This window comes from Microtus oregoni, unplaced genomic scaffold, assembly GCF_018167655.1.
Source record: "Microtus oregoni isolate MIOR12 unplaced genomic scaffold, Mior012 000009F_ref0000495, whole genome shotgun sequence".
Taxonomy (NCBI): domain Eukaryota; kingdom Metazoa; phylum Chordata; class Mammalia; order Rodentia; family Cricetidae; genus Microtus; species Microtus oregoni.
This window is the reverse complement of record NW_024543068.1, coordinates 57,380,893-57,407,050: the sequence shown is the minus strand read 5'-3', so window position 1 is coordinate 57,407,050 and position 26,158 is coordinate 57,380,893. Positions and strand designations below refer to the sequence as shown.

At 36.4% G+C, this 26,158-nt stretch overlaps 1 protein-coding gene and 1 pseudogene across 1 annotated transcript; both read right to left on the bottom strand.

The window, feature by feature from the left end:
• Nucleotides 1-8,760: 8,760 nt before the first annotated feature.
• LOC121452169 (olfactory receptor 10AG1-like) lies at nucleotides 8,761-9,729 on the bottom strand. The gene has a single exon (XM_041658017.1). It carries the CDS (start codon nucleotides 9,727-9,729, stop codon nucleotides 8,761-8,763), a length of 969 nt encoding a protein of 322 aa, XP_041513951.1.
• A 4,752-nt stretch (nucleotides 9,730-14,481) lies between these two features.
• Nucleotides 14,482-15,405, bottom strand: LOC121452539 (annotated as a pseudogene).
• Nucleotides 15,406-26,158: the final 10,753 nt, after the last annotated feature.

Genomic DNA, 26,158 nt, shown 5'->3' with positions numbered 1-26,158 from the left:
GTTTCTGCAGTACATCTATCCAGGACCTTCTGGCTTTCATGGTTTCCATGGAGAAGTCAGGTGTAAGTCTGATAGGTTTACCTTTATAAGTAATTTGGCCTTTTTCCTTTGCAGCTCTTAATATTCTTTCCTTATTCTGTATGCTTTGTGTTTTGATAATTATATGGCGAGGGGATGTTTTTTTTTGATCCAGCCTATTCGGTGTTCTGTATGCTTCTTGCACCTTCATAGGAAAATCTTTCCTTAGGTTGGGAAAGTTTTCTTCTATAATTTTATTAAATAGATTTTCTGGACCATTGAGCTGCCCTTCTTCTCCTTCTTCTACTCCTATTATTCTTAGGTTTGGTCTCTTTATTGTGTCCCATATTTCCTGAATGTTTTGTGATGAGAGTTTGTTGGACTTGCTGTTTTCTTTGATCAGTGTGTTTATTTTCTCTATGGTATCTTCAGAATCCGAGAGTCTTTCTTCTATCTCTTGTATTCTGCTGGTTATGCTTGTTTCTGTAGTCTCTATTCGTTTACCTAGATTTTCCATGTCCAGACGGCCCTCTGTTTGTGTTTTCTTCTTTGCCTCCATTTCAGTTTTCAGGTCTTGAACTGTTTCCATTATCTGTTTGATTGTTTTTCCTTGGTTTTCTAGGGTATCATTCACTGATTTATTCAATTCTTCAAACTTTCTGTTATATTTCTCATCCATTTCTATAAGGGCGTTTTTTACATGCTGTTTAAGGGTGTCAATCACTTTCATGAAGTCAATCTTTTCTCCTTCCTCTTGATTAAGGGGTTCTTGTCCTCCCGTTGTGGGGTCGCTTGTTTCTGGTAGCTTCATGTTGCTTTTCAGCTTGTTGGGCGAATTCTTGCCTTGACGTCGGCCCATCTCTTCTTCCAAATGCTCCCTATGGATCTTCTTTTACCGGATTAGGTCTCCTTGCCTACCAAACGCTGTCTCTCCCCAATGTTGGCTCTCCCAATGCTGGGTCTCCTGGCGCCGAAAGATCAGGCCTCCGTGCTGGTTGGGCAGCTCGCAGACAAAGCGCCTACCCCGCTTGGTGCAGGCAGGCCACAGAAACAAAGGAACTGCTGCCCGCCCGGGAGCCCCGGATACTCGGACCCAGCGCCCAGATAGGCTGGGCTGGGCGATGCCACGCGCCTAAAGAGGGCAGTGGGGGCGAAGTGGGGAGGGCTCTGGACGGAAGCTGGGTGGGCCAGGAAGAAAGAGGCAGCACCCGGGGAGTAGAGGCCCTGCAGAGAGCCCAAGCAGGACAGGGGGCCAAGAAACCCCCGAGCTCCCCGTCCCAGGCTGGCGCCGTGGGCCAGAAACTCACCCCAATGCTGGGTCTCCTGGCGCCGAAAGATCAGGCCTCCGTGCTGGTTGGGCAGCTCGCAGACAAAGCGCCTACCCCGTTTGGTGCAGGCAGGCCACAGAAACAAAGGAACTGCTGCCCCCCGGGAGCCCCGGGTACTCGGACTCAGCGCCCAGATAGGCTGGGCTGGGCGATGCCACGCGCCAAAAGAGGGCAGTGGGGGCGAAGTGGGGAGGGCTCTGGACGGAAGCTGGGTGGGCCAGGAAGAAAGAGGCAGCACCCGGGGAGTAGAGGCCCTGCAGAGAGCCCAAGCAGGACAGGGGGCCAAGAAACCCCCGAGCTCCCCGTCCCAGGCTGGCGCCGTGGGCCAGAAACTCACCCCAATGCTGGGTCTCCTGGCGCCGAAAGATCAGGCCTCCGTGCTGGTTGGGCAGCTCGCAGACAAAGCGCCTACCCCGCTTGGTGCAGGCAGGCCACAGAAACAAAGGAACTGCTGCCCCCCGGGAGCCCCGGGTACTCGGACTCAGCGCCCAGATAGGCTGGGCTGGGCGATGCCACGCGCCAAAAGAGGGCAGTGGGGGCGAAGTGGGGAGGGCTCTGGATGGAAGCTGGGTGGGCCAGGAAGAAAGAGGCAGCACCCGGGGAGTAGAGGCCCTGCAGAGAGCCCAAGCAGGACAGGGGGCCAAGAAACCCCCGAGCTCCCCGTCCCAGGCTGGCGCCGTGGGCCAGAAACTCACCCCAATGCTGGGTCTCCTGGCGCCGAAAGATCAGGCCTCCGTGCTGGTTGGGCAGCTCGCAGACAAAGCGCCTACCCCGCTTGGTGCAGGCAGGCCACAGAAACAAAGGAACTGCTGCCCGCCCGGGAGCCCCGGGTACTTGGACCCAGCGCCCAGATAGGCTGCGCTGGGCGATGCCACGTGCCAAAAGAGGGCAGTGGGGGCGAAGTGGGGAGGGCTCTGGACGGAAGCTGGGTGGGCCAGGAAGAAAGAGGCAGCAGAGAGCCCAAGCAGGACAGGGGGCCAAGAAACCCCCGAGCTCCCCGTCCCAGGCTGGCGCCGTGGGCCAGAAACTCACAATGATTTTTTTTAATGTAGACATTGTGGTATTAATTAAAAGTCAGAATATAGATTGTATTGTTTTACTAATGAACTTTTGAACTTTAAATTAATTTAAATAAAAATAGAGATGGACTCTACTGAGACAAGCCTGTGATTTTTGATTTAAGCCCATTTTGGTGACTATATTTAAAAAATTAAAAATTATATAAAATTTATATAATTTTCTTAATTCTGAAGAGTTTTCTAATGACAAAATTCTGTAGAACCAAATGAAAATATGCTAATATTTCTATAACATTTTCAGATTCACTTCTGTAAGATCTTAACAATCTGCCACCAGGTGGTATTTCAATGATCTTCAATGAGTATTTTTATTCTCTATTTTTGATAGGATTTTATATTATTGAAACATTTAAACATATACTTAACATAAAATAATGAAGTAACACAATTTAGCACATACTATGTTGATAATCATAATCCTTAATGTATTATTCTCTCATATCTCATAGGATTGTATTTGCTGTTTATTTGGATCTTGTATCACCAAATGTCAGGAAAGTCATGAGAAGCTCAGCAGAAATGGTTTCTAAAGCATCACCAAAATAAATGATTTATTTTTTCTTTTAATTACTCTGTGTAATTTTATCCAAATGCTGATATTATGAATATAAAAATATAAAAACACAAATTTGTTGTCTGTTAAACATAGTCTCTGCTGTTTGGAATTAAGTAAATTGTTATTCTTACCTTGATTTATTGACATACAATAGTAAAATTATAAAGAGGTTTCTTTTTCTAAAGTCAAGAATTTTTCTTTATATGAAACAGAGGTCAAATACCTTCCAAAATATATTCTCCTGACATAGCATACTACTCTGTTTAAAAAGGAATGTTTTCTACCCTGGGGACAACAACTTTTTCAAGGTAATTTCTAATTGTAGAGAACTCCCTTTTCCTGTCATTCATAATTTTAGTACAACAAGAATACAAATTGAATATATGTGTGTGTGTCTGTGTGTGTGTGAATGTTTGTTTTTGTTATTATTAAGAAATATTATCAAAGAAAATATTTTAAATTTGTAGGTATGATTTTTTTGTAGCACTGAAGAATGAAACTTAGGCTTCTTGATGGAAAAGAAACACTCAACGACTGAATCAAATTTTCTTCTCTTTTACTTATTGAGGTAAGGGACTGCTAGATGACAAAAAAAAATGCTGTGACCAACGTACCTATGATTTTATTTTTCTGAAATCAGTGGTTTCTGACACATACCTAAGTGTAACTTCATTTTAATAAGACAGTTGAACAAGAATGAAAGTGTACACTTTCTAAGAGTAAATGGAAAGGTACCTTTTGACACCACAGACCCAACAACATTTTTATGTCTTATATATGTATCTGATTCAAAAATATATTGCCAAGTATGGGCACATTTTTCTCATCTGATAAATAAATAAATTCATATAACTATCCATGTTCCATTATAAACTATTTGAACCAGGAAGGTATATATAAAAAAAGAATTTCCAGTAACAATAACACATCAAATCTAGTTGCAAATCTACAGCCACTGGGAAGATAGACTTCTAAATTTACTGGCTTTCTGGACTGCCATTGATGGACTAGATTTTTAAAGATTTAACAATAATTGCATTCAGGTGTTACAATCTAAAAATCCAACTATTCATTCTTTGAGTTCCCCATCAATGATAGCCCTTTTTAACCATGAATTCATATGCACAATTTTTATCAAAACCACAAAAAATGTATTAACACAGATTAACTCACATTCACAGATTAAATATAAGAAAATATTAAATGACTGTGAGAATCTGTATTTACAAAAAGTTAAGACTGTGAATAGAGAATTTTTGACAAAGAATTATGTATTGTCATTGAGGCTACAAACTGATATTTTTCCCAATGGTGGAAGATTATGTATTAGTTTGCCAATTTTAAATAATACAATTTGCATTAATGTGGTTAAATTTTAGATATTTACTTACTAGTATTACTGTAAGTCATTTTGTTTTTCCATATGTTTATATCACACCCTATTGGTGATAAACATGTTTGATGTCTTTTTTCTGCTTATTACCTTAGTAAACTTTGATGCTATTTGCATCTTTTGTACAACGATGAATAGCAATTAAGGCATGAATTCTAGAAATTGATTTTTATTTTAAGTAAACAAGGCAAATGGCACTTATAATTATTAAAAGTCATTTCCAAAAGCATTTGTTCAACTATGTTCATAACAGTATTATTTGTAATAGCCAGAACCTGAAAACAACCTAGATGCCCTTCAATGGAAGAATGGGTGAAGAAAGTGTGGAATATATACACACTAGAGTACTATGCTGTGGTAAAAAACAATGACTTCTTGAATTTTGCATGCAAATGAATGGAAATAGAAAACACTATCCTGAGTGAGGTGTCCCAGACCCAAAAAGATGAACATGGGATGTACTCGCTCATAATTGGTTTCTAGTCATAAATAAGGGTGACGGAGTCTACAATAGGTGAACCTAAAGAAGCTAAGTAAGAAGGTGAACCCAAGGAAAAACATATAGTTATCCTCTTGGCTAAGGGAAGTAGACCAAATTGCTGGGGAGAAAATTGGGATCTTGGGGTTGGGGTGGGATGGGGGTAAGGGGTGATGGGGAGAGAAAAGGGAAGGGAAGGAGGGGGGACTTGGGGAAACAGGAGGATTGGGATAAAGGAAGGGTGGATAGGGGAGCACGGAACCACAATTCTTAGTGAAGGGAGCCACTTTAGGGTGGGCAAGAGACTTGACCCTAGAGGGGCTCCCAAGTGCCCAAGATGAGGTTCCCAGTTAGTTCCTTGGGCAGCTGAGGATAGGGAACCTGAAATGACCCTATCCTAGAGCAATACTGACAAATATCTTGCATATCATCATAGAACCTTCATCTGGTGATGGATAGAGATAGAGACAGAGACCCACACTGGAGCACTGAACTGAGTTCCCAAGGTCCCAATGAGGAGCAGAAGGAGGGAGAACATGAGCAAAGAAGTCGGGACCACGAGGGGTGCACCCACCCACTGAGACAGTGGAGCTGATCTACTGGGAGCTCACCAAGGCCAGCTGGACTGTGACCGAAAAAGCATGGGATAAAACCGGACTCTCTGAACATGGCGAACAATGAGAGCTGATGAGACGCCAAGGACAATGGCACGGGGTTTTGATCCTACTTAATGTGCTGGCTTTGTGGGAGCCTAGCCAGTTTGGATGTTCACCTTCCTAGATATGGACAGAGGGGGGAGGACCTAGGACTTACCACAGGTCAGGGAACCCTGACTGCTCTGTGGTCTGGAGAGGAGGGGGAGAGGAGTGGGGGGAGGGGTAGAAGGGTGGGAGCAGGGGGAGAAGGGTGGGAGGAGGGGGAGGGAAATGGGAGGCTGGGAGGAGGTGGAAACTTGTTTTTTGTTTATGTTTCTTTTCTCCTTTTCTCAATAAAAAAAATTAAAAAAAAGAAAAAAAAGGCATTTCCAAAATTTTATAACACTTACACCCCCAGCACACATAATGTCTCACCAATTTGACTAATTAAAGTTTGACTAACGAGGATAACAACAACAGAGATGCTAAGGTTGTCTGAGAAATGCTCAGAATGCTTTAACTGTTCCAAACAACTAAAGACAACTATAGACTACTAAGAGCAAAAGAAATAGTCTTCTGTATTTACCAGACAAGAGCACACCAGTAGGTTATTCAATACCAAATGATCAGTCTTGAAGACATACAAACAAGTAACATGATTGTCAGGAGCCAATTTCCTCCTAAAATCATTGCAGGAACCATCACCCTGGGGAGTCTGCAGAGAACCCCACACCCTTAATTGTGTTAGGAATCGTTCTGTTGACAGAGCCTACCCCACACCCAAATTGGCGGTTAATGGAGAGCTATCTGTTAGCGGAACCCACCCCACATTCCAAACTATCTAGGGATCTAGGTGTGTCAACTCGCGACTTCTTGGCCTACAGTGACCTGACCGAAGACAACCTCCTGCCTACGTGACCAACTCGGACCATATGACCAACGTGAACCACGCGGCAAGAGCCCAGGCCCCTGTGCCCACCCCCTAACTCTTTACCCTATAAAAGTTGTACCCCGTCTCTAATAAATGGAGGCTTTGACAGGAATTCTCGCTTAGCCTCCTTCTGCTTTCCTATCCCATTATCTTCCAGGTGGTGCCTCTAAGTGACCCTGGAATAACTGACTGCCAGGTGGGTTACAACCCCTAGACTGAGTAGCCCACCCAGAGGCAATCAACACATGATACAAATTGAGCAGGTTGTATTTAGGAATATTTATGTTTATGTATGCATCTATGTATATGTATGTGTGTGTGTGTGTGTGTGTGTGTGTGTGTGTGTGTGTGAAGTTGTAAGGAGGTCACTTGGTTTTTCCAGCCATTTGGACCGGAAATAATCACATAGAAACCATATTATTTAAAATCACTGCTTGGCCCATTAGCTCTAGATTCTTATTGGCTAACTCTTACATCTAAATTTAATCCATTTCTAGCATTTTACATTTAACCACAAGGCTCATGGCCTACCAGCACAAATTATAAACCAAACTTTTCTTGCTTCCTTTATTGATTTGTAAGAAAAAAAAGGTTGCAACTATAGTTATTTTGTGAATATTTTTGAGTATTTCTGAATTTCATCAGTCTATGTCTACAATGATGAGTGTGTTCTTTAATATGAAAACTATGTTATTTGTTCCTTTATAAAAGTTTCTGTGGTCATGGTGTCTCTTCATAGCAATAAAAACCCTAACTAGATAACATCCTTAGACTGAGAAGCCACCACACCAGGAGCCCACACTTCTAGATCAGCATTATATCTCACTACATTTTAAATTTATCTTCGTATCTATAGGTAAATGTAGCTACAAATCCTTTTCAATCTGACTCTCTTTACAGCAAATGGAAGCCGCAGGAAAGATATTCCAAAACTAAAATGAAAGCTGTCATATGACCCAATTAAATTACTATTTATTCAATCTAATTGAAATCAGCATGTCATAGAGATGTTTTTCAAATGACTTTTATCTACGGGCATTTTCTTATTAATTATTGCATCTTTAAGACAATGACATGTGATTCTATGGTTAGCATCTCTATTTTGGCAATATGGACATACTTTTGCCTTGTTTGGTGGTTTTCAGTGCAACTATAAAATAATAGAAACAACAATAGCAGCAACAAAATCAAAACATGACTACATATGTAAGCTAACACTACTGTTCAATTTTAAGCATATCATCATTATCTTGGTTAAAAAAGGTTCAAGTCCTTTAACTTAATACATTTATGGAAATGTGATGTACACACTAATTTAAATATGATAAAATTATATGTATGAAGATATTTAAAATAGTATATTTTATGGCAGAAAACAGTTTAGGATAGTTTAAAAGATTTTGAAAATTATGTCTTTTGTTATTGTTATTCAAGGTAGCCATATTTAGTGTCACAGCAGGAATCCTGGTCTTCTGCTTCTTATGATTCACCTCCCCTTTTCTGTCATGCTTCCTCAAGCTTAGAAGCAGGAGTTGAGTTGAAGAGCTTGACTCTTCACAATCCATTTTGTCTGTGTTATGTCCAGTTGTGGTTTTCTTTAATAGTCTTCATTTGCTATAAAGAAAAGTTTATTTGATGGGGGTAACTGCCCTGAAATCATATAACCATATTCATTCAAACAACACAGAAAGACTACAAAGTTTGCATTAAAATATTTGTTTATATCTTTATATCTGTCTATAAATATCTGTCATCTAGCTAGCTAGCTAACTATCATCTATCAATCTACCATCGATCTATCTCTCTCTCTCATCTATCATCTATCTATCACCTACTATCTATCTATCTATCTATCTATCTATCTATCTATCTATCTATCATCTATCTATCATCTATCTATCTATCTATCTATCTATCTATCTATCTATCTATCAGCTATCTACCTATCATGTATCTATCATCTATGTATCTATAATATATCTACCTATGATTGATCATTTATGTATCTATGTATTTCTATATTTTTTACCTATGTACTTATCACCTATAATTTAAGTACTTATGTATCTGTCTATCACCATCTATCTATTGACATACAAATAATAATCAAAGAAAAAAGTCCATCATTTTGAGACAGAAATGTAACATGTGAGGGACTGGAGGAAGAGACATGGGAGAGTTTAGAAGAAGCAAAGGGAAATGGGAAATGATGTACAAATATTTTAAATAAAATATATTAAATTTAAAAAGTAAATATATGTGATAGCATAGACACAGCGAACATGTGAAAAGGAATCTACATAGTTGAAATATTTCTGATAAGTGTGGAAAAAGCTGCTAATTCACTTGTACATAAAACATTGGCTCGATATTTTAAGTAAAACTCTTCTTAGAGCTGCAGTCACATCCTTGTTTCTAAGACTGTACATCAGGGGGTTGAACATCGGGGTCACAATTGTGTAAAACAGAGAGAGTATCTTATCAGTTACTGGAGAATGAATCGACTTTGGCCAAAAGTAGTTAATGATTCCTGAACCAAAAAACAAAACCACTACCACCAGATGGGAAGAACACGTGGAGAAGGCTTTTGCCCGTCCTGTGGCTGTTGGCAGTTTCAGAATGGTGGCAATGATTTTACTATAAGACGCAAGTATCAGCATAAAAGGGGAAGCAACAAACCCCACAACCACTAAATAGACAGAAAACTCATTCATTGAAATGTCCCCACAGGCAAGCTTCAGAATTGCTGGAATATCACAAAAATAGTGGTCTATTCTATTAGATCGACAGAAATGTAAAGAGAATACTTGACAAGTTTGTCCTATCTGGACTGGGATGCCACCGAGCCAAGAGCCAATGGCCATCTGAGTACACTTTGTTGGGTTCATGACCAGCGGATAGTGCAGAGGGTTGCAGATGGCCACATAATGGTCATAGGACATCACAGCCAGCAGGAAACACTCAGTAGCTGCCAGAATTAAAAAGAAAAACAATTGAAGAGCACAGGCCAGAAGACAAATTCTTCTATCTTGAGTCCAAAGATTGTACAGAATCCTAGGAAGGGTGACAGATACGTAACAGATTTCCAGAAATGAAAAATTGGCCAGGAAAAAATACATGGGCTTCTTTAGTGAAGGGTCAATTAGGACTATGACAATTATGAAGCTATTTCCTATTAAGATAACTACATACATTAGGGAGAACATCCCAAACAGAAATCCCTGCATTTTGGGAAGTTCAGAAAACCCAAGAAAGAGAAACTGTGTCACTGTAGTAGCATTGTCCTCTGGCTTGTTGTCTGTGAATTCCATCTGTGGGAAAATCCAACGATAAATGCAGTTATTTCTTTGGCGTTGTCTATAACTTTATCTTCAAGGTAAACAGTATCATACTCAATGCCTGAAACTCAGAGAAGAAGCTCTCAAAAATGTGGTAAACTATGTTATTGGTTACTAAACACATCTGTAAGGATTTTTGTTTTCATTTTCACTTTTGCTTTTTGATTAGATGCTAATGTATATATTAGTTATAATATACAATAAGACATGCTACTTTTAATTCTCATCTACTAGGAGGCAGAACTCCAAATTAATTCTCCTTTATGCAATTATTCTTAACTTTAAGTTTATATTTTTATTCTTAACTAATATTTTATTTTTGTATATGTAATTATCACACTTAATGATTTATTTAGTTTAATAAAAATTTATTTTGTTATTTTAAATTATCTTTTCATGTAATGTGTTTTTCATTCTGCTTTTGCCCTCATTCTTCCAGATACTTCCCACCTCCCTACCATCCAAATTTATGTTCTTTTTTTGTCTCTCTTACTCTCTCTCTCTCTCCATGAAAAAGATAACAGAAAGAATAAGACAATAATATTCATACAAAACAAAGCAAAAGTCCACCATAGTTAAAACAAAACATGATGTTTTGTCTTGCCAATCATCCTGAGAATGGTGAGTTGTAGGTAGACACAGTGACATTCCATTAGAAAATACAAACTTTCCATTCTCTGCCAGGTATCAACTGCAAATAGTTGTTTCTTTAGTGGTGGGACTTTATGGTCCCTTCTGTTTCTAAGTGCTGGATTTTGTCTGTTGTGAACCTGTGTTGCTCTACGTGAGGAACTATCCTCTAAACATTTGTTATACATTTAGGCAAGGACATATTTATTATCTAAATATTATTTTCTCAAATCTTCTTTACTTCTTTATTTCAGCACAAAGTCATTCATTGCTAAATAATTATTAACTAGCTACTATGTATAATGAGGTATAATTAATATGTAATCCCATGCTTACATTTCATTGTAAAGTCCATAAAAATCAATATTTATACGTTTTACTCAGATTTTAAGTATGGTGTGGCATCCAATTGTGAGTTTAGGATGCAGAAAATAATGTTAAGGGTGGTCGTCCTGTATCAAATAACTCTTGAGACAGAAAAAAGTTTCATAGGCATTGAGGGTCAAAAGAAGCTAAAGGAAGGTGGGCATTTCTATATCTGAATGTAGATCTGCTATATAAAGGGTATCAACTGCAGACCATTGTGATAATCCCAAATCACTGAAATAGTCACTGGTTATCCTTATCCTTTTAGTCTCATGAGTTTCATTCTTTCCACTGTATTGTTTTAGTTTGTCAGGGTTCACATGCATGCATTTCTTATTTTATCATAATTTGTCATTTTGTCTTTAGGCATGCATTATAATTTCACTTGGTGTCGTGTGTGTGTGTGTGTGTGTGTGTGTGTGTGTGTGTGTGTGTAGAGAAAGAGAGAGAAAAAATGAAAGAGAGAGACAGGAACAGAAACAGAGAGACAGAGAAAGAAAATGTAAATATGCATTTGGTCATACTTTCAGAAGTTTCATGCATGAATACATTGAATAGCATTTTCACCTCCTCTTAGAGAAATCACTCACAACATGATTTATTTTTAGCATTTGTTGATTAATATCTAAACTAATCATTTTTAATTCAAAGAGAAAAGATAAAATCACAGCAAATAGGAGGCTGACCACCAGGAATATTTAAAGATTTATGTGTGGTTGGTGTCCCAAGATGTTAATCCTAAAAGATATATATAAACAAGAAAGCTTGTCTTAAATATGAAGATGACGGGAATGGAAAGTTATAATTTATTTTCCATTTTGAAGTTTTTCATATTAAATATTAATGGACTAAAAGCAATTATTAAGATGTAAAATGAATTAACTGAAAATTTCATGAACAGAAACTAGTGGGTAACAGTTCATATTATGAAGGTATGATGCTACAATCACATATGTATAACAGAAAATTTTCATTTTTCTACACACGATAAATTCATGAAAACATTTGATCAACCATTTATTTCAATATATGACTTATTGTAAGCACAGTGATGTTAAAATTATTCATTCAGTTGAAGAGTAGGAAGTATTAGGTTTTCTTTGTTTAGCCAAATATTTCTCTCAGAAAACGCTTCCTTAAAAATAGCATAAATAGAGTACACTGCCTTGTTTTCTTTTAACTTCATGTGCTTCTTCTTACACTTTTATCCATCCTTGCTTACTGTTTATGCAATATAATAAATATCTGCATTGAACTAAACTAGGTTTAGAGCTTTTTAAGGAAAAAGAAAACACCATAAACAGATTCCCTCTACATCTCTAGAATTCTTTTATTTTTATTTATTAAACGTCTCTGATTCTTCTTGAAAGGTTTTAGATGAAGGGGTTTCACTTTTACACTGTTTAAAGAACAAATAATTGTACTCACATTTATGAATTTCTACATTTAAAACTGTATAGAAAGGAAAAGAGAATGAAATTGTATGATTCAAGACATTATTACATTCTCCTTTTTTGTGTGTTTTTGGTTCTTCTCTAACTCGGGGATTCATGTATGCCAAGCAATCTACCCCTGACATGTGTCCTTAATACAATCTTGGCACGAATTTCTTCAAATGTTTTACCATGGCTACTTTTATGTTTCTCACAATTGGACAACATTTTTGGGAACCTTTAAAAATGAGTATTTACAGTAAGAAGCAAAAAACCAATAGTCATTACAGGTAATTCTATGAATATTCAATTCATTAACTTTATCTTTATTTAACTGGCATTCTTTATGAAATACTGACTTCTGTTACTGTAGCTGTTGCTGTGGTATTAAAAGTAACATTTAATATCAATCAGAGTTCACCAATTATTCTATTTCTCTGAAAAGGTATGTGAATAATATTGAAGATGAGGAATAAAAACATTATTTTTTTAAATCCCAAAAGAAATATGTTAATTTTTACAGATTAATTTTTCATTAATATTATCTCTTAACAGTCAGGAACACTTTGGGTAACAGTAGGTTAGCGTTCTTACCTTTATTAATTAAAACTTCAGAAACTGATGAAGAAATTAGTTAAACTGTGCTTCTGGATTCTGTTTTTGTCAGAGATTGGTATATATTATATTGGTGAAAAACACACTGCAGTTTCTCTGGGAAGAAATATCTTTCCCATGTTACTTTTTAATTGAACAAAACAAAATTTTTCTTGCTACTCAGGGAGTTTAAATATTAATAAGTTGATTAAATCAGGGAAAAAATCCCATGGGCTTTAGAACTAGTCTTTCTGTTATGTGTGCAGTTATTAAGAAACACAAAATCTGACAGAAGAAAGCATAATAAAGTGGTTAGCACAGTAATTAGAGTTTTTATACTTTTTAAGTATTTTGGATAAAACCTAATGACAGCTCAATATCAGTCTGAACACACTGAACCTGATAGAAGAGAAAGTGGGAAGTACTCTACAACATATAGGCACAGGAGACCACTTCCTAAATAAAACCCCAGCAGCACAGACATTAAGGGCAACATTGAATAAATGGGACCTCCTGAAACTGAGAAGCTTCTGTAAAGCAAAGGACACTGTCACTAAGACAAAAAGGCAACCCACTGACTGGGAGAAGATCTTCACCAACCCGCAACAGACAAAGGTCTGATCTCCAAAATATATAAAGAACTCAAGAAACTAGACTTTAAAATGCTAATTAACCCAATTAAAAAAAATGGGGCACTGAACTGAACAGAGAATTCTCAACAGAAGTTCAAATGGCCAAAAGACACTTAAGGGCATGCTAAACCTCCTTATTGATCATGGAAATGCAAATCAAAACCAATTTGAGATATCATCTTACACCTGTCAGAATGGCTAAAATCAAAAACACCAATGATACCTTTTGCTGGAGAGAATGTGGAGTAAGGGGTATATTCATCCATTGCTGGTGGGAATGCAAACTTGTGCAACCACTATGGAAAGCAGTGTGGCGGTTTCTCAGGAAATCTGATTACCTATTTTATTCCTATGTTCATGCAAACAGTGACTTCTTTTGGCATAATTTATTATTCTCTGGATCCCTACCATGGGTATTTTCCTTTGTTAGAAAGGTATCCACTTATAGAAAAACTACTTCCTAATGATGAAATATTGTTAGTAATTTTGAACATTGCATAAACTGTAAATAACTGTATGGAAAACAAAGGAAAAGTAGTTTTATTTTTATTATTACATCATATATCACATCCTTATCACAGTTTATCCTCCCTTCCAGTCTTCCCACTCTCTTCCACACTTCTCTCACCCAGATTCACCCTTCAACATTTTCCACTCAGAAAAGAGAAGGCCTCCTGTGTCTATAAATGTAACACTGCATAAAGAGCTACAATGAGACTAGCCACATACCCTTTTGTCAAGACCGGATGTAGAAAACCAGTAGAGGAAAAAGGTCCCAAAAACAGGAAAAAAGAGTCAGAAGAACATAAGGACAGAGATTTTACTGGTGATGTTTTGCAGTAGGCAAAGCACAATCATCTCTAGTTGTCTTACAAGCTTCTGTACATCCATATAAAGCAAGGAGAAACACTGATGTTTAACATCAGAAGATGGCTAAAGAGCTTGCACATCAGTATGAAACATAGAGTTCATTTAGAGTAAACCATTTCATTAATTTGTTTACAAAATGAATTTATGCTCTAATTAAATGTATAAAATATATAAAAATATTTTAACGGACATTATTTTTCTCACACTGCTACCAATCTGGAAAATAATTTTCTCAGTGCCCCTGTGACATCTTTGTTCCCCAGGCTGTATATTAGGGGATTAAACATTGGAGTCAAAATGGTGTAAAACAGAGAAAGGTGTTTGTCTGTCCCCTCATTCTTATTAGACTTAGGTTTTAAATAGGTGATGCTAGCTGATCCATAGAATAAAAACACAACTATAAGGTGGGAAGAGCATGTGGAAAAGGCTTTGGTCCTTCCTGTGTTTGATGACAATTTCAGAATGGTTGAGATGATCCTGATGTAAGATGCAAGGATCAACATGAAGGGAACAGTGACAATCAAGACAGCAAATATAAAGACCACAATCTCATTCACAAAGATGTTTCCACATGCCAATTTGAGCAAGGGAGGTATGTCACAAAAGAAGTGATTGATTTGGTTAGATTCACAGAAGGGAAGAGACAGAATCTGATATGTCTGCCCCACCTGAATGGGAATCCCAATGATCCAGGAACCAACCACTAGTTGGGTACACACCGTGTGACTCATGACAACAGGATAGTGTAGAGGGTTGCAAATGGCCACATAACGATCATAGGCCATCACAGCCAGGAGGAAGCACTCTGTGGCCCCCAGTATAAGGAATAGGCACATTTGTGTAGCACAGGCAAAAAAAGAAATATTTCCTCTCATTGTAAAAAGATCCATAAGCATCCTAGGAAGAGTGACAGATACATAACAGATTTCCAGGAAAGAAAAATTGCTGATAAAATACTACTTGGGGGTTTGCAGAGTGGGCTCAACCCTTGTGATTAGAATGATGATTCCATTTCCCAACAGAATAATTATGTAGATGGATAGGAAGATTCCAAAGAGAAACCAGTGCAATTTGGGAATATCAGAAAATCCCAAGAGAACAAATTCCATAGGTAGAGTAAGATTTGTTTCGATGATATTTAGTTTCTTTCCTCTTTGTAGGTTCCCCAGGTTGAATTTCATTTTCCTCTTTTCAAATAAGAAGGTATTTATGCTTTGGTCTTTATAACTTCTATTTTTCTGAATCTTGCAGTTGGAGTTTCTGTGCTCTGAAAATAGAAGGAATGAATCAAAATGTAACCAGTTTTATCAATAAGGTCTTCTGAATGTATTTGTCACGTTAGATATATACTCTAATTATACCAATGAAATCCATGCAGACATATGATATTATTCACTTGCCATAGCACAAAGATAATACGCACATACTTGATCTTCATGTTACACTATAGGGACATTTCTCTATCCTCCCTTGGTATATCATAGCCTCAGAATTTGTTTAAGCTAGTTCCTGACTTTTAAAAACTTTAAAACTTTCAGAATATTATTTATCTTGAATTTTAAAAGTAACTTTGACATATTTGAGACTTTATTATTATTAACTTCACTCATAAATTTTTAATCTTGCATGTAATCTAAGCTAAATAGAACTGAAGGTTTTGCCTCATTTGCCAATGACCGGATGAGAATTTCCAGTTACTTTTCCTGTGGATGGAATTACTATTTCTCTTTAGATATATAAAACATTGAGGATGATATTCCTTTAAACAAACTTTTTCTTTCACTTGTAGTGTAGAAAATGACTGACTATTGTTACTTTGTTAAGACAATACATATTTTAATAACAAATAAAATGTATTATATTAAATAAAAATATTTATCTTTATGCTTTTATTAAATAATATCCAGCTTTCAGCAATGACAATGTGTTAACAATTATTTCAAAAGCAGGCTAAAAAGTAGGGTATTATGTAGGAAAGAGAAAGAATAAACATTTTAACCTCAATAAATAAATAATGATTTATTATTTGGTATAGCTTTGGCACATAGACAAAGATCTGGCAGCCTGCTCCACAGACACTTGCTCAGTTGTGTTTATTGTCACTTTATTCACAATAGCCAGAAGATGGAAAATAACTGTTTTCCTCAATGATAAATTAATGAAGAAAATTTGGCATGTGTACACTATGAAGTTATATTGTGCTGTAAAGAAAAAAGTAATCATGAAGTTTTCTAGAAAATGGATGGAACTAGAAAATTGTACATTGTATAAGAGAATGCAGACCCAGAAAGATAAACACCACATGAAGCCTATTATTTTAAGTTTGAATTAAAATTCCTTTTAACTTCTCATATTTGATATATTTAAATTCCCTTCATATTATGCAAATATTAAGAATTACTTAATTTCAGATTGTCTATTTATAATTTTTATTGTTTGTCTCTCTCCTTCTCTTTCCCCCCTTCATGTCCCCTCTCCTCACCACCTCTCTCTCCTATCCCTTTCTCATTCAGTCTCTCTCTATCTCCTTGTCTCTCCATCTTTCTCTACCTCTCTTTTTGTATTTGTAGCCTGAGGAGGGTTTTGTACAAATTCCACAGCCCACAAGCAGAGGTCATAGGATTTCTTTTGGTATTTGATTTTTTTCTTGCATGTGTAACAAAGGAATTGAATTGAAGCAGCTACTTCCCTTATTATTGAGCTATTTAACCAAACTTCAACTCTGACTGTTCTTTACATAACCATGCTATTCTGTGTATTCATTTCTCCGATCCATTGTTTCTAATACATTGTTCTAGCCCAGGGTCCTATGAAAGCCAAGCTTAAATGCCTTCAACTATTTCCTTTTATTTTTGACATGATGAAATACATATTTAGAAACCCTTTAAATATGGAAAACTTAGTGCATTTACAGATTTCATGGAAGTCACTTGTTGCTTGTGAGAATTATCACGAATTGCATTCATAAAAATGGGTCAAATGGTTTATTATTTATATTTCATCATTTCATGTAATAAAAATAAGTTGTTTATGTCCCCACTGTTTATTGTACAGGAAAAAAAATGAGAATCAAAATGTTGGTGAAAAACAAGTCGTCGTAATGCACATCCATAATCCAAGTTCTTAGGGTTTGAAGGCGAGGGGATTGGTGTGAGATCAAGGCAATCCTGGTTTGAAGGCAAGGGGATTGGTGTGAGATCAAGGCAATTCTGGCTGTAAAAGTAAAATGTCTCATAAAACAAAACATTCTCCCAATAGCAGATGCTGTTAGTTAAACAATCATGTTGGCTTTTGAAAATTTTAGAGATTTTTCTTTTTGTCATATTTTCAAAATTTTCTTTTATAATTTCTTAATTCTTTTTGTCTATTCATTTTATTTGATGTCTATATGTTAATGAAAGGACTTCACCAGATTTTTATGAAGGAAGTAAGGCTTGAAAATAGGCCAATGCTATCGTAATAGCAGATGTTGTGTCCTAATCCAAGAAAAGAAATTTAGATGCTTATATAAAAATGTGCCCTTTATGGTAGAAAACATGCAGAGATAGTTACTGGAAAGTACCACAGCCTATTTCTCTGAAGTCAAATATTTAACAGTATTCAGAAAAAACAAAACCCTAATCTAGTTGTCAATCATGTTGTCTAGATTCTGGAAAACCCCTTCTAGTCTGTGTTCATGTCAGTTCTGCACGCCACACAATGTAACATGATCCATTATATTACAGATGCATACAAGATTCTTCTCTACTATTTCATCCGATATGATTTCAAAGTAAAGTAATGGTACACCTTATCACTAGAGTTGGGTACTTCATGTGAATCAAGATATCAAAATATCATACTAATTTTTACCGATTAGATTAAAATATGTGGTATTGCATAAAATATACAATTGCTTTTTATTCTTTATTTATTTGAGTAAAATTCTGTATATTTTCCTTTTATCTAAATTTATTGCATGAAAAGTAAAACAACTCTTACCATATTAAGCACATTTAGTCACATACTACATACAAATTCTGTCAGGATTTTTATTGGGAGTCATATGTCCAATATAAAGACACAAATCTTTACAATCAAATCAGCTACTGTTCAGCAATCATGACACTTGTAATGTAGAAGAAAGAATTGCTGTTTGTTTTTCCATCTGCCAGGAGAATCCTTAATACAGAGAAAGTATTTCTAGGAAACCTGTTACCATAGTAGATTTCCCTTTATTAGCAACACAACACACTGTACTTTCATTATAATCAAAACAACACTCTTTCATTATCCTCCTTAATATTTTTTCATAATGATAGATAAATGTAAAAAAATAAATTTTCAGTGGGTTACAATATTATTTTATCAATTAAATTATTCAGTAAAAAATTACAGGATTACCAAGCAATAAAACTTTGAGTTCAATATATTAAAATTCATTATTTAAGATGATTAACATGAATTATTAAATCATGATTCTCAAACTCATATTGCAGAGAGAAATGAGAACATATTATCAGGTTACCTTTTTGGTTTTGTTAAAGTTGTTCTTTTTCATTGAAATACTTTGTTTTTAATATATATAAACAGGAGCTTTAACACATTGAAATCAGAGCCTTAGTTGTCTTCTAAACACCCTATGTCATTTATAGGGAAAATACTCCTTTCCAGTGGGGATAACTATTCTCAATTGTCACACCTAAATTAATACCTAGGTGCCCAAGTTTGCAATTAATCTGGCAAGTGTCCACATTACAAATTACTATTGTGTATCACACACTAGACTTTTTTGTAACATCTCCACAGAATTCTTCCCCAAACACATTCAAATTATTCACTAAAAAAAAAATATTCACTAACCCCAGAAGAATAAATATTACAGCTTTTATATTATCTATGAAATGTGAGCATTCACATTGTTTATCTGTTTGATTTCTTAGCTGTGTTATGTTGTTTGTTTTCATTCCCATGGGAAGAATTACACTATCCAGAGGAATGAAGATGAACCACCCTCCCATCACATTGTTATGCTCTAGCAATCTAACAGATACTCCAGAAACAAATCCTTCTGAAGCCACAAAATCAATGCCATGAACAACTGAAGAGAATTTTAATTGTGGAAAAAGAAGGCATTTAGCACATTCTGCTACCAAATGTTAATATTTTAAAACTCTCATGCTTCATTTATTCTAAACCGCTTTATACCTTGTCCTAAATATTTCTCAATTTAAAAAATGTAATTCATTTAATGGCTGGAATACTTTTCATTTTTTATTGTTTTTTTTTAATTTTTAAAACATGAATACTGCTCATATTTGCAATTTCAATATTAACACAGATAAATTGAATACCTTCATTTTTATACTAAATTAACAGATCAAGAGACAGTCTGTATTTCATTAAATTCATCTCATATATATTACATGCACACAGTCAAAAAGATTGATTATGGCTGAGAATCATAAAGTTGGCCTGGCCTACCCGATATGAGAAGCGCAAGTCATAGGATTTTAAGAATCCAGTCTATGGCTTCTGGGGCACTATGAGTTTTCCACTTCCTGAGAAGGCAAGGAACTCCCTTCTCAGTACAGTGAAGTACTCAACATTTCCTTCTATTTTTCTTTAGAAATGAAGGAATCTTGGATGCATGATAAGAAAATTGGTCTTAGACATTAATCATGAGTACCATGCATACCTTGTAAAATTCATTGTATCCAGGTTACTGATGCTAGCAATTACTATATTCTGTTTCAGATAAGGATGTAAAAGTATGATTGCTCTCAATAAAAATGTAAAGTCTCAGAGTCTTGCTGTGTCCCCTCCAACACAGCTGTGGTTTAATTTATCTCCAGCAGTATCCTTAACCTTGGCCTAGGAAGTAAACAAACACAAGTGCTTGTAATTAACATTAGTTCATGATGGAAGTATACTTGCTTCAATGTAATGAGCCCTTTCTGAAATATTTACCAAGTGCCTATACCTTGTAATTTTTTCCATGTCTTCTTGAATTTCAAGAAAAAAACAGCTTAGTACTCCTATGTAGTAGCATTTCGAACTTGAGAAATATCACTAACCTAAACTTGTGTGACAACCATTAATAACATTTCTCCTGGGATTCTCTTACTAAGTACTGGAGGTAAACCACACCATGTCACTAGAAATGAAGGTCTAAATCACTATCGATCTCTGTCATGAAGATTTCGTCTAATGTGTTCTAAGTAAAACACCTGCCAGCAAAATTACTGGCAATCAGATATTTCAATCCTACATCATCAGAAGAGAAGTCAAGAACAATGGCACTGAGTTTGAGATTTCGTCTAATGTGTTCTAAGTAAAACACCTGCCAGCAAAATTACTGGCAATCAGATATTTCAATCCTACATCATCAGAAGAGAAGTCAAGAACAATGGCACTGAGTTTTGATCCTACTGCACATTCTGGCTTTGTGGGAGCCTAGGCTGTTTGGATGTTCACCTTACTAGACCTGGGAGAAGGTGGGAGGTCTTTGGACTTCCCACAGGGCAGGAACCCAGTCTGTTCTTGGGGCTGATGAAAGAGGGAGAGTTGATTGGGGGAGTGGGAGGGATATGGAAGGCATTGGCGGGGACAAGACAGAAATCTTTAATAAATAAATAAAAAAATAAACAAAACTAATGATGAAAAATGTACAGTACAATATATTCAACTGACATGCACAAGACCATGAGAAGATTTTCTACAAAGTTTTGTTTAGTGACTTTACAGATATAAAATTTTAAAAATTCTAAAACTTAGAAAATTCCAAATATCAAGTAAATAGGATATTAAAAATACACCAATAATGAGACAAATAAATCAATGCAGTTGTTAAACCTACCAACAATATTAAATTTAAAGACTCATCAGGTATACTACTATTTCAATGCACAAAAGATAATTAAGGAAATGTTCAACTTCCTTAGCTATCAGAAAAATGCAAATCAAAACAACTCTGAGACACCATCTTACACCTGTCTGAATGGCTAAGATCAAAAACACCAAAGCTTATGCTGGAGAAGATATGGAGTAAGGGGAACACTCATCCATTGCTGGTGGGAATGCAAACTTGTGCAACCACTTTAGAAATCAGTGTAGCGGTTTCTCAGAAAATTGAGAGTCAACCCACCTCAGGATCCAGCAATACCACTCTTGGGAATATACCCAAAAGATGTCCCATCATACTACAAAAGTATTTGTTCAACTATGCTCATAGCAGCATTATTGATAATAGCCACAACCTACAAAAAACCAAATGTCCCTCAACTGAAGAATGGATAGAGAGTGTGTCACATTTACACATTAGAGTACTACTCAGTGGTAGAAAAACACTTGACATCTTGAAGTTTGCATGGAAATGGATGGAATTAGAAAATACTATCCTGAGTTAGGCAATCCAGACCAACAAAATGAATATGGTATGTTCTCATAAGTGGATACTAGTTATGAACAAAGTAAATTGAGCCTATAGTTCATGATCTTAGAGAAGCTATAATAATAAGGTGAACCCAAAGAAAAACATATATAGACACACCTGGATATTGGAAACAGACAAGATCACCTGACAAAATTGGGAGCATGTGGATGGGAGGATAGGAGGAAGGGGAAAAAGTGAAGAGAAGGAGAGAAGGGGAAGATTGGAGGAGCACTTGAAAGAATAGGATAGCCAAGATGGAGGAAGGACAGATATGAGAGAAAGGAAAGAGATGACTTGATTGAGGAAGCCATACGGTTAGCAAGAAACCTGACTCTAGGAAACTTCCCAGGGATCCACAAGGATGACTCCAGCTAAGATCCAAGCACTAGAGCAGAGGGTGCCCGAACTGGTCTTGCCCTGTCATCAGACTGACGATTATCTTAAATATCACCATAGAACCTTCATCCAACAGCAGATAGAAACAGAGGCAGAGACCCACAGTGGAGCACTGGACTGAGCTCCCAAGGTCCAGTTGAAGAGTAGAAGGAATGAGAATATGAGCAAAGAGTTCAAGACCATCCACTGAAACAGCTTACCTGAGCTAATGGGAGCTCACCTCCTCCAGCTGGACTGGGAAGGGAAAATCATAGGACCAAACTAGTACATCTGAATGTGTTTGACAGTTGTTTGGCTTGGGCAGACTGAGGAGCCACTGGCAGTGGCATTGGGATTTATTTCTACTGCATGTACTGGCTTTTTGGGATCCTATTCTCTTTGAATGTATACAATGCTCAGCCTAGATTAGTAGGGAGGGCCTTGGACCTTCCACAAACCAAAGTGCCTACCCTCTCTTAGGATTAGAGGGGGGTGTTGTGGGAGGGGGTGTAAGGAATGGGAGTAGGAGAGGGAGTGGGAATTTTGATTAATACTTTAAAAAACTATCTAATAAAACAATCTAATACTGTTACTACTCAGTGTTCTGTAAAGTTAATGATCAGAGTCACTTCCAAATTCACTCTGTGATGTTAGTATTACTGTGGTAATAAATCTTTGTTCTTCTTAAATATAAAATCAAGTGAAAACTATAGATCAATTTACTTGAGAAGCAGAGATGCAAAACTTCTCATAAAATAATTGAAATTTAACAACATAAATATCTTATATTTATAAACAAGTATCTTTTTTTCCTAATGGATGATCATGCCAGAAAATCATATAGGAAGTAATATGTATGTTTTCTGTTAAGAATTGTCTTTAAAATATTTCATGTCACATTTTAAAGTCCTAATTATATTGGTGGATCATACGAATACTTGCCATATTAGCAATTATTTTTGGAATGCTTTTAAACCTTTGAAGTTTGCATAACTTAAGTGTTTTGAGTCCTATTCAACTACAAAAGACTCATATTTTATAAGTTGACCAAATTATATCAATGCATATGCATACAATATCCTCCTTCCCAAGACTCTTCAATGGGGGTGTATATTCTAAGTAGCCTATGAAGATAGAAGAAAACCTATAATTTTCCCCACCCTCTGCAGTATAGTAATAATGAGTTGTAAAACCTCCTAGAGAATATAAAATTAGAAATATATGGGACTTGTCAGGAAAGATTTGATATTTTTGAAGATGCAGTATTAATTACATATGGTGTAGGAGGTTCAGTACATAGTTTCATTGTAGTTAATCTATGTTAATGTGGCATCCATGAAATGGCATAGCATTTAGTCACATCTCTTTTTTATTATTATTTTATTTTTTATTAATTTTTTTAATTAAAAATTTCTGCCTCCTTCCCACCTCCCTTTTCCTTCCCCCTCCCCCCACTCCCCATGCCCTACTTCCCTCCCCCCTCCCTCTCAAGTCCAAAGAGCATTCAGGGTTCCTTGCCCTGTGGGCAGTCCAAGGACCTACCCCCTCCATCCAGGTCTAGGAAGGTGAGCATCCAAACCGACTAGGCTTCCACAAAGCCAGTACATGCAGTGGGGTTAAAACTCAGAGTCATTGTCCTTGGCTTCTCAGCAGCCCTCATTGTCCACCATATTCAGTGAGTCCGGTTTTATCCCATGCATTTTCATTCCCAGTCCAGCTGGCCTTGGTGATCTCTTAGTGGGTGGGTGCCACCCTTATGGTCTTGACTTCCTTGCTCATGTTCTCCCTCCTTCTCTTCCTCACTTGGACCTTGGGAGCTCAGTCCATTGTTCCATTGTGGGTCTCTGTCTCTATCTCCATCCATCGCAAGATGAAGATTCTATAGTGATATGCAAGATATTCGTTAGTACGGCTATAGGATCTGGGGGGTGGGGTGGGATGGGGGAAAGGGGAGATGGGGAGAGAAAAGTGAGAAGGGGAGGATAGGGAGAACTTGGGGGAATGGGATGGTTGGGATAAGGGAAGGTTGGATATGGGAGCAGGGAAGTATATATCTTAATTAAGGGGGCCATTTTAGGATTGGCAAGATCCTTGACTCTATAGGGGTTCCCAAGGGTTCAGATACATGTTCCCAAGTAGGTCCTTGGGCAGCTGAGGAGAGAGAGCCTGAAATGGCCCTATCCTATAGCCATACTCACTTCTCTTTTTTTGAAAGATGGCAATCTTCACACATTTAGAAATGTTTCTACTAAATGCTAAAACAGGATTAAAACTTTAAAACACAAATATTTGAAGAATTGATTTCTGATACTCCAACTAGTATAACCTGGGCCACCATGAGCAATGACACCTTATGAATTTATTGGTGTAAGTTGAGATTATATGGTCCATGGGGTACTAAAATACTATCAGATACTAGACCTAAGAATGATGCCCAAGAACTTATAAGATCGAACAGACTAAGAAAGTGGTACTACTTCCACACCAGCACCCTATTAAAAATGACAAAAATTATTTCATTAAATAAAAAATATCTATACAGCAATGAAACAGTGAACTAAGGAGATATTTACAGAATATAAGATACCTTTGCTAGACAAGATATGGCATAGAATTAATGTCATATATATATATATATATCAACAATTAAAGAGAAAATAATTTAAATTACACAAAATATGAACCATCTACTAAAATAGACATCTTACAAATTATGATAAGCAGATATTCACTGCACATAATGTAAAATGTTCTGCCTCTTGGGACATCAAGGAAAAGTGGACCAAACTACACTTAGATTGTATATTGACCCTGCAAATTTTAGTCATTAGGAAAATAAATAAAAGAACTGGAGTGGTAGTTTAGAAATAAAGAAAAATTAAAGTTCCAAAGGATATAACAGCCTTTTCTGTCTTCCTGTGGCCCTGTCCTCCTGTAATGGACAGAAACTCACACAGGTACACAGAAATGCAAATAAAGAGAAAATCAAAATAAAGGAAAGAAATACCAAAAATTTATGAAAGCAAGAGAAAAAAAAGAGAGGACTATTTATACTTTTGTAGAATGCTTAAGGGGTTAGCCTCTATGGAAAGGAGCATTAAAGATTTGGTTTTCAGACTAAACATAAGTCATCTGTATGGTCAAGCTATAGCACTTTAAGGTAATGAACTAATGATTCTATATCAACAGATCACATAGGTACTGGCACACTAATTTTCATTTAAGTGCTTATTAATGAAATATCACTACAGCCTCCTTTAGAGAAAATCTTATACAACTGAAAAAAAATGATAAACTTAATTCTTTCTCAGAAATATATGAGTTTACTTATGCCATTAATGAAAGATTCCTTGTTTCTTGTTTTCTGTAATTTATGGGTTCTATATTGTATCTATAATGATGTGTATTATAACTCATGTATGTAATATACTATTGTTAAAAAGAAATAGAGAGAGAGGCCAAGAAGACAGGTGAGGAAGGACTTTAATAGGAGGCAACTACTGAAAGTATATTATGGATTTATATGAAAATACCTTTTATAAAATAGTAGCATATACAAATACAAGCAATACATACCATTTTGTGTGTGTAGGGATGTGAAGAAGAAAAATATATATTCCAAATACAGAGATCATCAGGACACATCTAAATAAAATTCTATAATATCTCCAATTCTACCTACTACTAGATTCAGAGAGAGCAGGAGTCAGTATCTGCAATTGGTTATGCATAATACCTAAAAACATGTGGTCACACAGAGGGCCTCAGTTAAATTTCATGGTTCATGAAAGAAAACAATAAGACACACATGTGGGAAAGGATTTTGAGAAATTGAGTTTTGAGAGGAGTAAGGAATGTTCTTCACATATGTAGAAAAAGTCATAGAACAAATTTAATTAAAATGTTATGTTTCATAAAACATTGACAATATAACAATTTGGTTAGTGCATTTTTTGCAAATAATGTTATACTAACTTTCAAAAGTAACAAAGAGAAGTCAAAACAGTAATTAACATCCCAAAGTTTAAATAAAGATGTAACAGTCTATGTGAGAACTGTGGTTGCATTCAATCACTGTACATAAGTCC

What these genes read in the sequence shown, in the direction of transcription:
- LOC121452169 (XM_041658017.1), bottom strand. Translation starts at nt 9,729, where the DNA reads ATGGAATTCACAGACAACAAGCCAGAGGACAATGCTACTACAGTGACA.